Raw genomic sequence first — 12,633 nt, forward strand, 5'->3', positions numbered from 1 at the left:
CGCCGCCCCGCCTCTCCCGGCGCACCGGGCAATCCTGGCTGTTAGTGCCCCGCAGTCGGCGCCGGGAGCAGGAAGCATGCGTGGCGGCTGGGAAGTGGGCGCCGCGGCTGGAGGCTCGCTGCTGCTGTGCGCCGCGCTGCTGGCCGTGGGCTGCGCCTTGGGTCTGCGCCTGGGCCGCGGGCTGGGGGCTGCGGACCGCGGGGCGCTAGCCTGGCTCTGCTTCGACGCCCTGGTGCACTTCGCACTGGTAAGTGTGGTCGCCTCGGCATCGAAAACGCGGGCGGACGCCGCCTCCCTCGTCCCAGAGAGTTTCCAGAAAACGACATGGACGACTCGGCCGCCCCGTCCCGTGGCGGGAGACCCGGGAAACCTCTAGAGGCCGCGGTGCCCGTGGCCTTTGGCCAGATGCTACACCTCTCCGAGGTCCCAAGTCTGTAAAAAGAGAGCGCAGCCTCCCTATGGTGCCAATTCCTCTACCCCCCGCCAAAAAAACAAAAAACAAAAAATCAGAAAACCATGGAAATTGTTATTCGTGTACGGTGTTGTTAGTCGGTTTGTAAACTACCGAAAGGCCTTGGCTTACTTAACATCTTATCCTGCACATAAATGTGGAACGTAATTGAGAGAGTTTTTGAATGCCCCAGAGGGAGCAGGGAGAGGTGATGAGGCGTGCTGGGCCCTGGACCAAAACCAGCCCCCCGCCCTGCAATAGTAATCACCATTTATTGGGTGACGACTGTATGCAGGCACAGTACTGTTTAAAATTTCAGACCTATGAACACCCCGTAAGGTACTTATAATTGTCCCCATTTTACAGAGGACAAAACGGGCCCTGCAAAGTTAGGTGACTTTATAGTGCCACACAACTGGCATGATTCAGAGTCAGGTTTAGTCTGGCTCCAAAGCTTGCACTTTCTTTCACGCCAGGCTTTAGGAAACATATCCTTAAAAGTTTAACTCACTTTATAAATGGCCAGGACTGTTGTATTTAAGGAATTCTATTGAAAATGCCCCCTTCCCTGTGCACACACTTCTTATTTTAAAGCTTTGTTTAAAAACTATGCCACAGGGCTTCCCTGGTGGCGCAGTGCTTGAGAGTCCGCCTGCCGATGCAGGAGACGCGGGTTGGTGCCCCGTTTCGGGAAGATCCCACATGCCGCGGAGCGGCTGGGCCCGTGAGCCATGGCCGCTGGGCCTGCGCGTCCGGAGCCTGTGCTCCGCAAATGGGAGAGGCCACGACAGTGAGAGGCCCGCATAACGCAAGAAAAAAAAAAAAAAAACTATGCCACAATATCTTTTTTTGCAAATTTGACCTTGCTTAAATCTAGGCAAACCTATAGCTAATGTGAAGCCAGAGTCTATACAATCCATCCTCCTCGGCAGCTGCGGATTCAACCAGTGGAGAATAGAAAATACCAGAAAGAAAAAAAAAATCCAGAAATTTCCAAAAAGCAAAACTTGAATTTGCCACCCTCCCAACCTACTTCCCCGCAGCTATTTACATAGCGTTTCCATTGTGTGAGGCATTAAAGGTAAGCTAGAGACGAGTTAAAATATAAGGGAGGATGTCAGGTTCTATGCACATAATACTCCATTTCTACCTAAGGGACTGGAGCATTTGCAGATTTTGGTATCCCCAGGGGTCCTGGAAGCAATCCACCTGAGGATACTGAGGGAGAGATGGAGTATTGAGAAAGAAAGAGAAAGCAAAGTTTTGGATAATCATCTAGGGCTATAGATGTTATCCGTTGGATATGTGCACATACGAGATGTTGCTGGAATGATGAAATTCCTTCTTTCCTAATAGTCAGCTTGTGGAGATAACAGACAGTAAATACTTCCCTTAACTCCTTTATTTATAGAATTGATTTTTAAGCTGTCACTGAACACAAGGTGTCCCAAAGAACAGGGGCAGTAAAACAGGTTGCTAGGCCCACTTAAGAGAGTATTATATTTTAGACACACAAAAAAGTTATAAAAACACTAAAACATATACACATATGTCTTCTACCTGGTTTAAAATTAATTCTACTTTTCACGCACAGACGTGACAGCGTCCTTAGACAAATTATTTAATGTCTGAGCCTCTTTTCACATTTGTAAAATGAGAAAACACTGAACTCCTAGGGTTGTTGTCAAGATAAGATACCACAGGTAAAAGCATCTAGTACCAAGCTGATGTGGCCTATTGCTCCTCTCCCTCATACTCCTGCTGCTTTTTGGATTTTTAAAATTTTTTAAATTTATTTTTGGCTGCGTTGGATCTCCGTTGCTGCGCGTGGGCTTTCTCCAGTTGCGACGAGCGGGGGCTACTCTTTGCTGCGGTTTGCAGGCTTCTCATTGCAGTGGCTTTTCGTTGCGGAGCACTGGCTCTAGGTGCCCGGTCTTAAATAGTTGTGGCACACGGGCTCAGTAACATCTCCATTTGTGGCAACTTGAGGTGTAGCCCCATGGGTGGAATCATTGCTCCACTCTCCCCCCTCCTTGTTCTGAAGGAAATGCCTCCGTGCCCCCACCCACGGCCCCATCTTGTGCCATTTACCTGTCCTAGCTGCAAAACATCCCACTGTTTACACCATATCTTAGTTCTTTCATTCTAAAATGCACATTTTTTCGCATGTTGCAACAATGAATGACATAACCACTGTGGCTTCTTTTGTTGATATTTTTTGTCTCTGAGCTTGGGATATATCTTACAACTGATGAAGAAATATGATAAATAAAAACAGGCCCGTTAATATTGGCTGGTTAAATTTACTATTTACACACTGTTTCAACCAGCATCTTGGTACACAAGTCTTAGAGACTGGTGAGAAGGCACTTGACTAAGTGGTTGAGGCCTGCAAGACAAATGCATGTCTGTATTATCTTTGGGATAATTGGGAGTTCGTTGCAAGAATACCTAGAAATGTGGCAGGAGCTAAGATTGGAATGTAGGGGCTGGAGGAGATCTGAAACCACAACTCACTTGTTCCCACTAGAACCTGAGCTGCTTCTCCTCACCCCTTTTGCCTTTACTTCTCAAACAGAGGACATGTTTGGGTTTGTTGGCCGCCATCAAATGCAGAGCTCCCCTATTGGACAGAGTTTCAGGCCAAGCATTCCCAGAGGTAGTTCACCTCCCAGATGTCCAGCCAGACTGTGGTTATTCGGGGCTGCAGAACTGACCTTCAGTTTAGTCAGCTATGGCCAAGATGAAGGTCTGGTTCGTTTCCCATCTGGTAGGAGCCATGGTGACATACATGAGGAAATCAATGGCATGACTCACCATCCCTCAAAAGTTGGCAATAGGCATTTCTTGCATTGGTGCTTCATGGGTTTTCCCTCATCTGCGATCTAAGTATAGCATTCTAGGCATGGCCAGAGCCTGGAAGCAGGATGTGTACTCCTATGTTTGGGAGACATCTGGAAGTCCAGATTGATTAGAGCACAAGATTTACATAGGGTAAGATTCCAGCAACATCTCTCCAACTGATAAACATCTACAGACCTAGATGATTATTGAAAACTTTGCTTTCTCTTTCTTTCTCAATAGTATAATCCTCCTTTGGTATGCATGGTAGGTTGCTTCCATGACCCCTGGGGATACAAAAATCCTCAAATTCTCAAGTCCCTTATATAAGGTGGGAGGACAGGCAGGAAAGGGAACTTGAATGACAGGTGAGACTTGGAGTTTTATTCTGTGGTAGGGAGCCATTGAAGGGTTTCAAGCAAGGAAGTATGGCCAACGTAGATCTTTCAAAAGATAGCTTGGTGGTGGTGTAAGTCAAACTGTAAGGGGTCTGAGATTTTACCCTTCTTACAAGTTAAACAAGTTAGCCTGGTTGATTCCCCAAGCTCCACAGGGCAATACAGTGAGGGCCAGATGATAACCTGCGCATGCTGGGGGTGCATTACAGGAGAAAACACCCAAATTAGGCTCCTTTCTTATATGGAGCTGCTAGTGACCTGCTCGTACTTCTCTCTGGAGAGAGACTGTATCTTTACTCAGGCATGAAAACAAATCTTCTCTGGGGACGAGGAGGCAAGGTCTTTTTCTCAGGAGGGAGATGTCTCTAAGCTCTACTTCCCTGGAATGTCTCCTTACATAAATATTCTTAAATTATCTGTAAATGCCTGTGCTCAGACATCCAAGACAGTGCAGGACTAGGAGATAGTCAAGCAGAATTGTCTCCCAACAGGTGCAGGGTGGATTGGAAAGGACAGTTCAGGGGTAAGAAGATCAGGTAAAAGCAATTGCAGTTTTTTAGGAGTGAGAAGAAAGAGCTGAGCTAAGGTGATGGTGGAGGTTAAAATGGGGAGGAAAGATAAATACGAGAGACTTTGCAGGGGAGAATTTTGTAAGTCATAGTGACCCCTTTTACATTGTGGGTGGAGATGATCTTGGGGTTTAGAACCTGGCCAACGTGGATAATGTTGATAACGTTAACAAAGACAGGAAAGTCGGATTTTAGGACTGTGAATCTGGGGCTGGGGGTGTGGTTGAGGGGAAATGGCCAGAAGGCATTGAAAATGTAAGACCTGTTGGGAAAACAGGGCAGAATAGAGAGTTGGAAGTTCTTCACTGCCTTGGAGGAGACAACAGGAAGCCCAGGTGATGAGTGACTTCTGAGTAAGAGAAAACAGAAAGGTGAAAAGGCTGAGGGATGACAGCAGAGTCTTTTAAGATGTCTGCATTGAACAATCAGGGAGAGGAAGATCAGGAAGGGGAGAAAGTGGGAAAGACCAAGAACAGGATAGTGCTGGGTCCTGGGACCCAAGGGAGGGAATTTCAAGATCCCTGTTAAATGTGCAGCACCATTAAAAAAATTAAAATTTAACATTTAAAAAAAGGTGAAGGCTGAGCCAGGGCCTCTGGGACCAGCCATCAGGAAGTCAGTGGTAGAGTAGTATTGCTTGAATGGAGGGACCAGGAGCCAGAGGAAGGGGCTTAGCAGGTGGGATAGAGAAGAAGTGGAGGCTGCATATGCAAGACCTTCAGGAGATCTGGTGGTGGGAGCAAGGAGAGTGTAGGAAGGCACCAGCTTAAAGAAAAATGGACAATCTAAGGGTTTTGAGTTTTATTCAGGGACCTTACTGAAGACTGTGGGCCGGGAGACAACCTCTTGGGAGCTCTGAGGAAACTACTCCCAAAAGATGGGGGAGAAACCAGCTTGTTTATGGTTTTTGGCTCGGGAATACGTGCAGTCAGCCTACATTCTTGGTAAAAGATCACTGCTAGTCGCAAAGAGCAGATATCTCCAGCTAATGATATCAGTGCTTTTCCATGTACAGGAAGATGCAAGAATCTGGGCTCTTAAAAATTCTTCCTGAGATATGCGTCTAACTACCTATGGGGCCTGTTTTTCTGAAGCACAGAGTGTCTCACCCTGTCTTTCATCCCAAGCTCCTCTCAGGGTGCGCTGTCAGCGACTGCAGTGGCTATTGACTTAATTCTTGTAGAGCTGGGAGCTCAGCAACACCCTTTGTTCTTCTTTGTTTACAAAGGAAAGCTCAAAAGACAGGCAGGGGCAGGCGAGAGACTCTGGGTTTAAGATGGGAAGGTCTGAGCCTGTTTGTGAGCAGGAACCTGGTCAAGGGGAGAGTGAAGGGCAGAGGCGTGTGCGCACAGACACCATGGGCTGCCTGACCGCGTAAACTGACCTCCAGCAGAGCTGCGTCTGCCTGAGTCTACCACTTGTCCTCTGCTCAAGCCCCTTGACTAGTCATTCCCACCTTTTCATCACTGTGGAGCACGACTTGGGCTTGTCCGTCAGGGTGCAGGGCAGCCATCACAGAAAATCTGGGCTGGGTAGTCTCTCCATTCATTCTGCCTTAACATCCACGGTTAGTCTTCAAGAAATCCTGAGGCTGCTTAAGTTCCTATTGATTTGTGTATTTTGGACATTACCCTTTTCCATTTAACATCACCATCTGTTCACCACAATAACTTCAGCCTCCGACCTTGGGACTTTCTAAAAATTTCTTCCTCCTCCTACTTTACCATGAGGTCTGAAGTTGCCTTTTAATTCACCGTCTGTTACTGGCTCCTGTTTTCCTTTCCTTTTTTGGCATCGTCATCTTCATCAGTTCTACTCTAAGATAGATATCCTCTCTGGTAAATGAATTTACAGTCCTTGTGCTGTTTGGTGAGCCTGGTGAATCACAGTTAGTTTAGGTGTGTATTAATGGTAAATGTTTATTATGGTTAATTTTACGTGTCGGCTTGACTGGGCCATGGGGTATAAAAAAAGATTTTTTTTTAACATCTTTATTGGAGTATAATTGCTTTATAATAATGGTGTGTTAGTTTCTGCTTTATAACAAAGTGAATCAGTTATACATATACATATATCCCCATATCTCTTCTCTCTTGTTTCTCCCTACCTCCCACCCTCCCTATCCCGCCCCTGTAGGTGGTCACAAAGCACCGAGCAGATCTCCCTGTGCTATGCGACTGCTTCCCACTAGCTATCTATTTTACATTTGGTAATGTATATATGTCCATGCCACTCTCTCACTTTGGGACAACTTACCCTTCCCCCTCCCCGTATCCTCCAGTCCATTCTCTAGTAGGTCTGCGTCTTTATTCCCAGTCTTGCCCCTAGGTTCTTCATGACCATTTTCTCTTTTTTTTTTTTTTTGCGGTACGCGGGCCTCTCACTGTTGTGGCCTCTCCCGTTGCGGAGCACAGGCTCCGGACGCGCAGGCTCAGCGGCCATGGCTCACAGGCTTAGCCGCTCCGCGGCATGTGGGATCTTCCCGGACTGGGGCACGAACCCGTGTCCCCTGCATCAGCAGGCGGACTCTCAACCACTGCGCCACCAGCTAAGCCCCTCATTGTAGTTTTGATTTGCATTTTTCTAATGATTAATGATGTTGCGCATTCTTTCATGTGTTTGTTGGCAATCTGTATATCTTCTTTGGAGAAATGTCTGTTAAGATCTTCTGCCCATTTTTGGATTGGGTTGTTTGTTTTTTTGATATTGAGCTGCATGAGCTGCTTGTAAATTTTGGAGATTAATCCTTTGTCAGTTGCTTCCTTTGAAAATATTTTCTCCCATTCTGAGGGTTGTCTTTTCGTCTTGTTTATCGTTTCCTTTGCTGTGCAAAAGCTTTGAAGTTTCATTAGGTCCCATTTGTTTATTTTTATTTCCCTTTCTCTAGGAGGTGGGTCAAAAAGGATCTTGCTGTGATTTATGTCAAAGAGTGTTCTGCCTGTGTTTTCCTCTAAGAGTTTGATAGTGTCTGGCCTTCCATGTAGGTCTCTAATCCATTCTGAGTTTATTTTTGTGTATGGTGTTAGGGAGTGTTCTAATTTCATTCTTTTACATGTAGCTGTCCAGTTTTCCCAGCCCCACTTATTGAAGAGACTGTCTTTTCTCCACTGTATATTCTTGCCTCCTTTATCAAAGATAAGGTGACCATATGTGAGTGGGTTTATCTCTGGGATTTCTATCCTGTTCCATTGGTCTATATTTCTGTTTTTGTGCCAGTACCATACTCTCTTGATTACTGTAGCATTGTAGTATAGTCTGAAGTCAGGGAGCCTGATTCCTCCAGCTCCATTTTTCTTTCTCAAGATTGCTTTGGCTATTCAGGGTCTTTTGTGTTTCCATACAAATTGTGAAATTTTTTGTTCTAGGTCTGTGAAAAATGCCAGTGGTAGCTTGATAGGGATTGCATTGAATCTGTAGATTGCTTTGCATAGTAGAGTCATTTTCACACTGTTGATTCTTCCAATCCAAGAACATGGTATATCTCTCCATCTGTTTGTATCATCTTTAATTTCTTTCACCAGTGTCTTATAATTTTCTGCATACAGGTCTTTTGTCTCCTTAGTTAGGTTTATTTCTAGATATTTTATTCTTTTTGTTGCAATGGTAAATGGTAGTGTTTTCTTAATTTCACTTTCAGATTTTTCATCATTAATGTACAGGAATGCAAGAGATTTCTGTGCATTAATTTTGTATCCTGCTACTTTACCAAATTCATTGATTAGCTCTAGTAGTTTTCTGGTAGCATCTTTAGGATTCTCTATGTATAGTATCATGTCATCTGCAAACAGTGACAGCTTTATTTCTTCTTTTCTGATTTGGATTCCTTTTATTTCTCTTTCTTCTCTGATTGCTGTGGCTAAAACTTCCAAAACTATGTTGAATAATAGTGGTGAGGGTGGGCAACCTTGTCTTGTTCCTGATCTTAGTGGAAATGATTTCAGTTTTTCACCATTGAGGACGATGTTGGCTGTGGGTTTGTCATATATGGCCTTTATTATGTTGCGGTAAGTTCCCTCTATGCCTACTTTCTGGAGGGTTTTTATCATAAATGGGTGTTGAATTTTGTCGAAAGCTTTCTCTGCATCTATTGAGATGATCATGTGGTTTTTCTCATTCAGTTTGTTAATATGGTGTATCACATTTATTAATTTGCGTATATTGAGGAATCCTTGCATTCCTGGGATAAACCCCACTTGATCATGGTGTGTGATCCTTTTAATGTGCGGTTGGATTCTGTTTGCTAGTATTTTGTTGAGGTTTTTTTGCATCTATGTTCATCAGTGATATTGGCCTGTAGTTTTCTTTCTTTGTGACATCTTTGTCTGGTTTTGGTATCCGGGTGATGGTGGCCTCGTAGAATGAGTTTGGGAGTGTTCCTCCCTCTGCTGTATTTTGGAAGAGTTTGAGGATAGGTGTTAGTTCTTCTCTAAATGTTTGATAGAATTTGCCTATGAAGACATCTGGTCCTGGGCTTTTATTTGTTGGAAAATTTTGTTGTTGTTCTTGGAAGATTTTTAATCACAGTTTCAATTTCAGTGCTTGTGATTGGTCTGTTCATATTTTCTATTTCTTCCTGGTTCAGTCTTGGAAGGTTGTGCATTTCTAAGAATTTGTCCATTTCTTCCAGGTTGTCCATTTTATTGGCATAGAGTTGCTTGTAGTAATCTCTCATGATCCTTTGTATTTCTGCAGTGTCAGTTGTTACTTCTCCTTTTTCATTTCTAATTCTATTGATTTGAGTCATCTCCCTTTTTTCCTGATGAGTCTAGCTAATGGTTTGTCAATTTTGTTTATCTTCTCAAAGAACCAGCTTTTAGTTTTATTGATCTTTGCTATCGTTTTCTTCATTTCTTTTTCATTTATTTCTGATCTGATCTTTATGATTTCTTCCCTTCTGCTAACTTTGGGGGTTTTTTGTTCTTCTTTCTCTAATTGCTTGAGGTGTAAGGTTAGGTTGTTTATTTGAGATGTTTCTTGTTTCTTAAGGTAGGATTGTATTGCTATAAACTTCCCTCTTAGAACTGCTTTTGCTGCATCCCATAGGTTTTGGGTCGTCATGTTTTCATTGTCATTTGTTTCTAGGTATTTTTTGATTTCCTCTTTGATTTCTTCAGTGATCTCTTGGTTATTAACTAGTGTATTCTTTAGCCTCCATGTGTTTGTATTTTTTGCAGATTTTTTCCTGTAATTGATATCTAGTCTGATAGCGTTGCGGTTGGAAAAGATACTTGATACAATTACAATTTTCTTAAATTTACCAAGGCTTGATTTGTGACCCAAGATATGATCTATCTTGGAGAATGTTCCATGAGCACTTGAGAGGAAAGTGTATTCTGTTGTTTTCGGATGGAATGTCCTATAAATATCAATTAAGTCCATCTTGTTTAATGTATCATTTAAAGCTTGTGTTTCCTTATTTATTTTCATCTTGGATGATCTGTCCATTGGTGAAAGTGGGGTGGTTAAAGTCCCCTACTACGAATGTGTTACTGTCCGTTTCCCCTTTTATTGTTAGTATTTGCCTTATGTATTGAGGTGCTCCTATGTTGGGTGCATAAATATTTCCAATTGTTATATCTTCTTCTTGGATTCATCCCTTGATCATTATGTAGTGTCCTTCTTTGTCTCTTGTAATGGTCTTTGTTTTAAAGTCTATTTTATCTGACATGAGAATTGCTACTCCAGCTTTCTTTTGATTTCCATTTGTGTGAAATATCTTTTTCCATCCCCTCACTTTCAGTCTGTATGTGTCCCTAGGTCTGAAGTTGGTCTCTTGTAGACAGCATACATACGGGTCTTGTTTTTGTATTCATTCAGCCAGTCTATGTCTTTTGGTGGGAACATTTAATCCATTTACATTTAAGGTAATTATAGATATGTATGTTCCTATTACCATTTTCTTAATTGTTTTGGGTTTGTTTTTGTAGGTCTTTTCCTTCTCTTGTGTTTCCTTCCTAGAGAAGTTCCTTTAGCATTTGTTGTAAAGCTGGTTTGGTGATGCTGAATTCTCTTAGCTTTTGCTTGTCTGTAAAGGTTTTAATTTCTCCATCAAATCTGAATGAGATCCTTGCTGGGTAGAGTAATCTTGGTTGTAGGTTTTTCTCCTTCATCACTTTCAGTATGTCCTGCCACTCCCTTCTGGCTTGTAGAGTGCAGAGTTTCTGCTGAAATATCAGCTCTTAACCTTATGGGGATTCCCTTGTATGTTATTTGTTGTTTTTCCCTTGCTGCTTTTAACATGTTTTCTTTGTATTTAATTTTTGACAGTTTGATTAATATGTATCTTGGTGTGTTTGTCCTTGGATTTATGCTGTATGGGACTCTCTATGCTTCCTGGACTTGATTAACTATTTCCTTTCCCATATTAGGGAAGTTTTCAACTATAATCTCTTCAAATATTTTCTCAGTCCCTTTCTTTTTCTCTTCTTCTGGGACCCATATAATTCGAATGTTGGTGCATTTAATGTTGTCCCAGAGGTTTCTGAGACTGTCCTCGGTTCTCCTCATTCTTTTTTCTTTATTCTGCTCTGCAGTAGTTATTTCCACTATTTTATCTTCCAGGTCACTTATCCGTTCTTCTGCCTCAGTTATTCTGCTATTGATTCCTTCTGGAGAATTTTTTTTTTTTTTTTGCGGTACGCGGGCCTCTCACTGTTGTGGCCTCTTCCGTTGTGGAGCACAGGCTCCGGATGTGCAGGCTCAGTGGCCATGGCTCACGGGCCCAGCTGCTCCATGGCATGTGGGATCTTCCTGGACCGGGGCACAAACACGTGTCCCCTGCATCGGCAGGTGGACTCTCAACCACTGCGCCACCAGGGAAGCCCCTTCTAGAGAATTTTTAATTGCCTTTATTGTGTTGTTCATCACTGTTTGTTTGCTCTTTAGTTCTTCTAGGTCCTTGTTAAACGTTTCTTGTATTTTCTCCATTCTGTTTCCAAGATTTTGGATCATGTGTACTATCGTTCTGAATTCTTTTTCAGGTAGACTGCCTATTTCCTCTTCATTTGTTAGGTCTGGTGGGTTTTTACCTTGTTCCTTCATCTGCTGTGTGTTTCTCTGTCTCCTCATTTTGCTTAACTTACTGTGATTGGGGTTTCCTTTTTGCAGGCTGCAGGTTCATAGTTCCTGTTTTTTTTGGTGTCTGCCCCCAGTGGCTAAGGTTGGTTCAGTGGGTTGTGTAGACTTCCTGGTGGAGGGGACTAGTGCCTGTGTTTTGGTGGATGAGGCTGGATCTTGTCTTTCTGTTGGGCAGGACCACATCTGGTGGTGTGTTTTGGGGTGTCTGTGGCCTTATTATGATTTTAGGCAGCCTCTCCGCTAATAGGTGGGGTTGTGTTCCTGTCTTGCTAGTTGTTTGGCATAGGGTGTCCAGCACTGTAGCTTGTTGGTCGTTGAGTGGAGCTGGGTCTTAGCATTGAGATGGACATCTCTGGGAGGTTTTCACCGTTTGATATTACATGGAACCGGGAGGTCACTTGTGGACCAATGTCCTGAACTTGGCTCTCCCACCTCAGAGGCACAGCCCTGACTCCAGGCTGGAGCACCAAGAGCCTGTCATACACATGGCTCAGAATAAAAGGGAGAAAAAAACAAAAAAAAGAACGAAAGAAAGAAGAAAATAAAATAGTTGTTAAAATTAAAAAAAAATAATTATTAAAAAATTTTTTAAAGTAGTAAAAAAAAAAAAAGAGGGCTTCCCTGGTGGTGCAGTGGTTGAGAGTCTGCCTGCCGATGTGCTGGGAGGGATTTCCCTTTCTCTTCTTTGTTCGCACAGCTCCCAGGGGCTCAGCTTTGGATTTGGCCCCGCCTCTGCGTGTAGGTTGCCGGAGGGCGTCCGTCCTTCGCTCAGACAGGACGGGGTTAAAGGAGCCGCTGATTCGGGGGCTCTGGCTCACTCAGGCCAGGGGGAGGGAGGGGCACGGAGTGCGGGGCGGGCCTGCGGCGGCAGAGGCCAACATGACATTGCACCAGCCTGAGGCGCGCCGTGCGTTCTCCCGGGGAAGTTGTCCCTGGATCACGGGACCCTGGCAGTGGCGGGCTGCATAGGCTCCCAGGAGGGGAGATGTGGATAGTGACCTGTGCTCGCACACAGGCTTCTTGGTGGCGGCAGGAGTCTCATGCCCATCTCTGGGGTCCGCGCTGATAGCTGTGGCTCGCGCCCGTCTCTGGAGCTCCTTTAAGCAGCGCTCTTAATCCTCTCTCCTCACGTTCCAGGAAACAGAGAGGGAAGAAAAAGTCTCTTGTCTCTTTGGCAGCTCCAGACTTTTTCCCAGACTCCCTCCCGGCTAGCCGTGGTGCACTAACCCCCTGCAGGCTGTGTTCACGCCGCCAACCCCAGTCCTCTCCCTGCGATCAGACCTCCGAAGCCCGAGCC

At 44.3% G+C, this 12,633-nt stretch overlaps 1 protein-coding gene across 1 annotated transcript in view; it reads left to right on the plus strand.

Annotated features, from left to right (window-relative positions):
• The first annotated feature begins 57 nt into the window (after window positions 1-57).
• Window positions 58-12,633, plus strand: part of EBPL (EBP like) — a 41,740-nt gene continuing 29,164 nt past the window's right edge. Inside the window, exon 1 of the mRNA XM_007466421.1 lies at window positions 58-247. Coding sequence (XP_007466483.1) covers window positions 77-247 — 171 coding nt within the window. The 5' untranslated portion in view covers window positions 58-76. The remainder of the gene's footprint in view (window positions 248-12,633) is intronic.

Source organism: Lipotes vexillifer, unplaced genomic scaffold (assembly GCF_000442215.2).
Source record: "Lipotes vexillifer unplaced genomic scaffold, Lipotes_vexillifer_v1.1 scaffold384, whole genome shotgun sequence".
In the NCBI taxonomy this organism is placed as follows: Eukaryota; Metazoa; Chordata; class Mammalia; order Artiodactyla; family Lipotidae; genus Lipotes; species Lipotes vexillifer.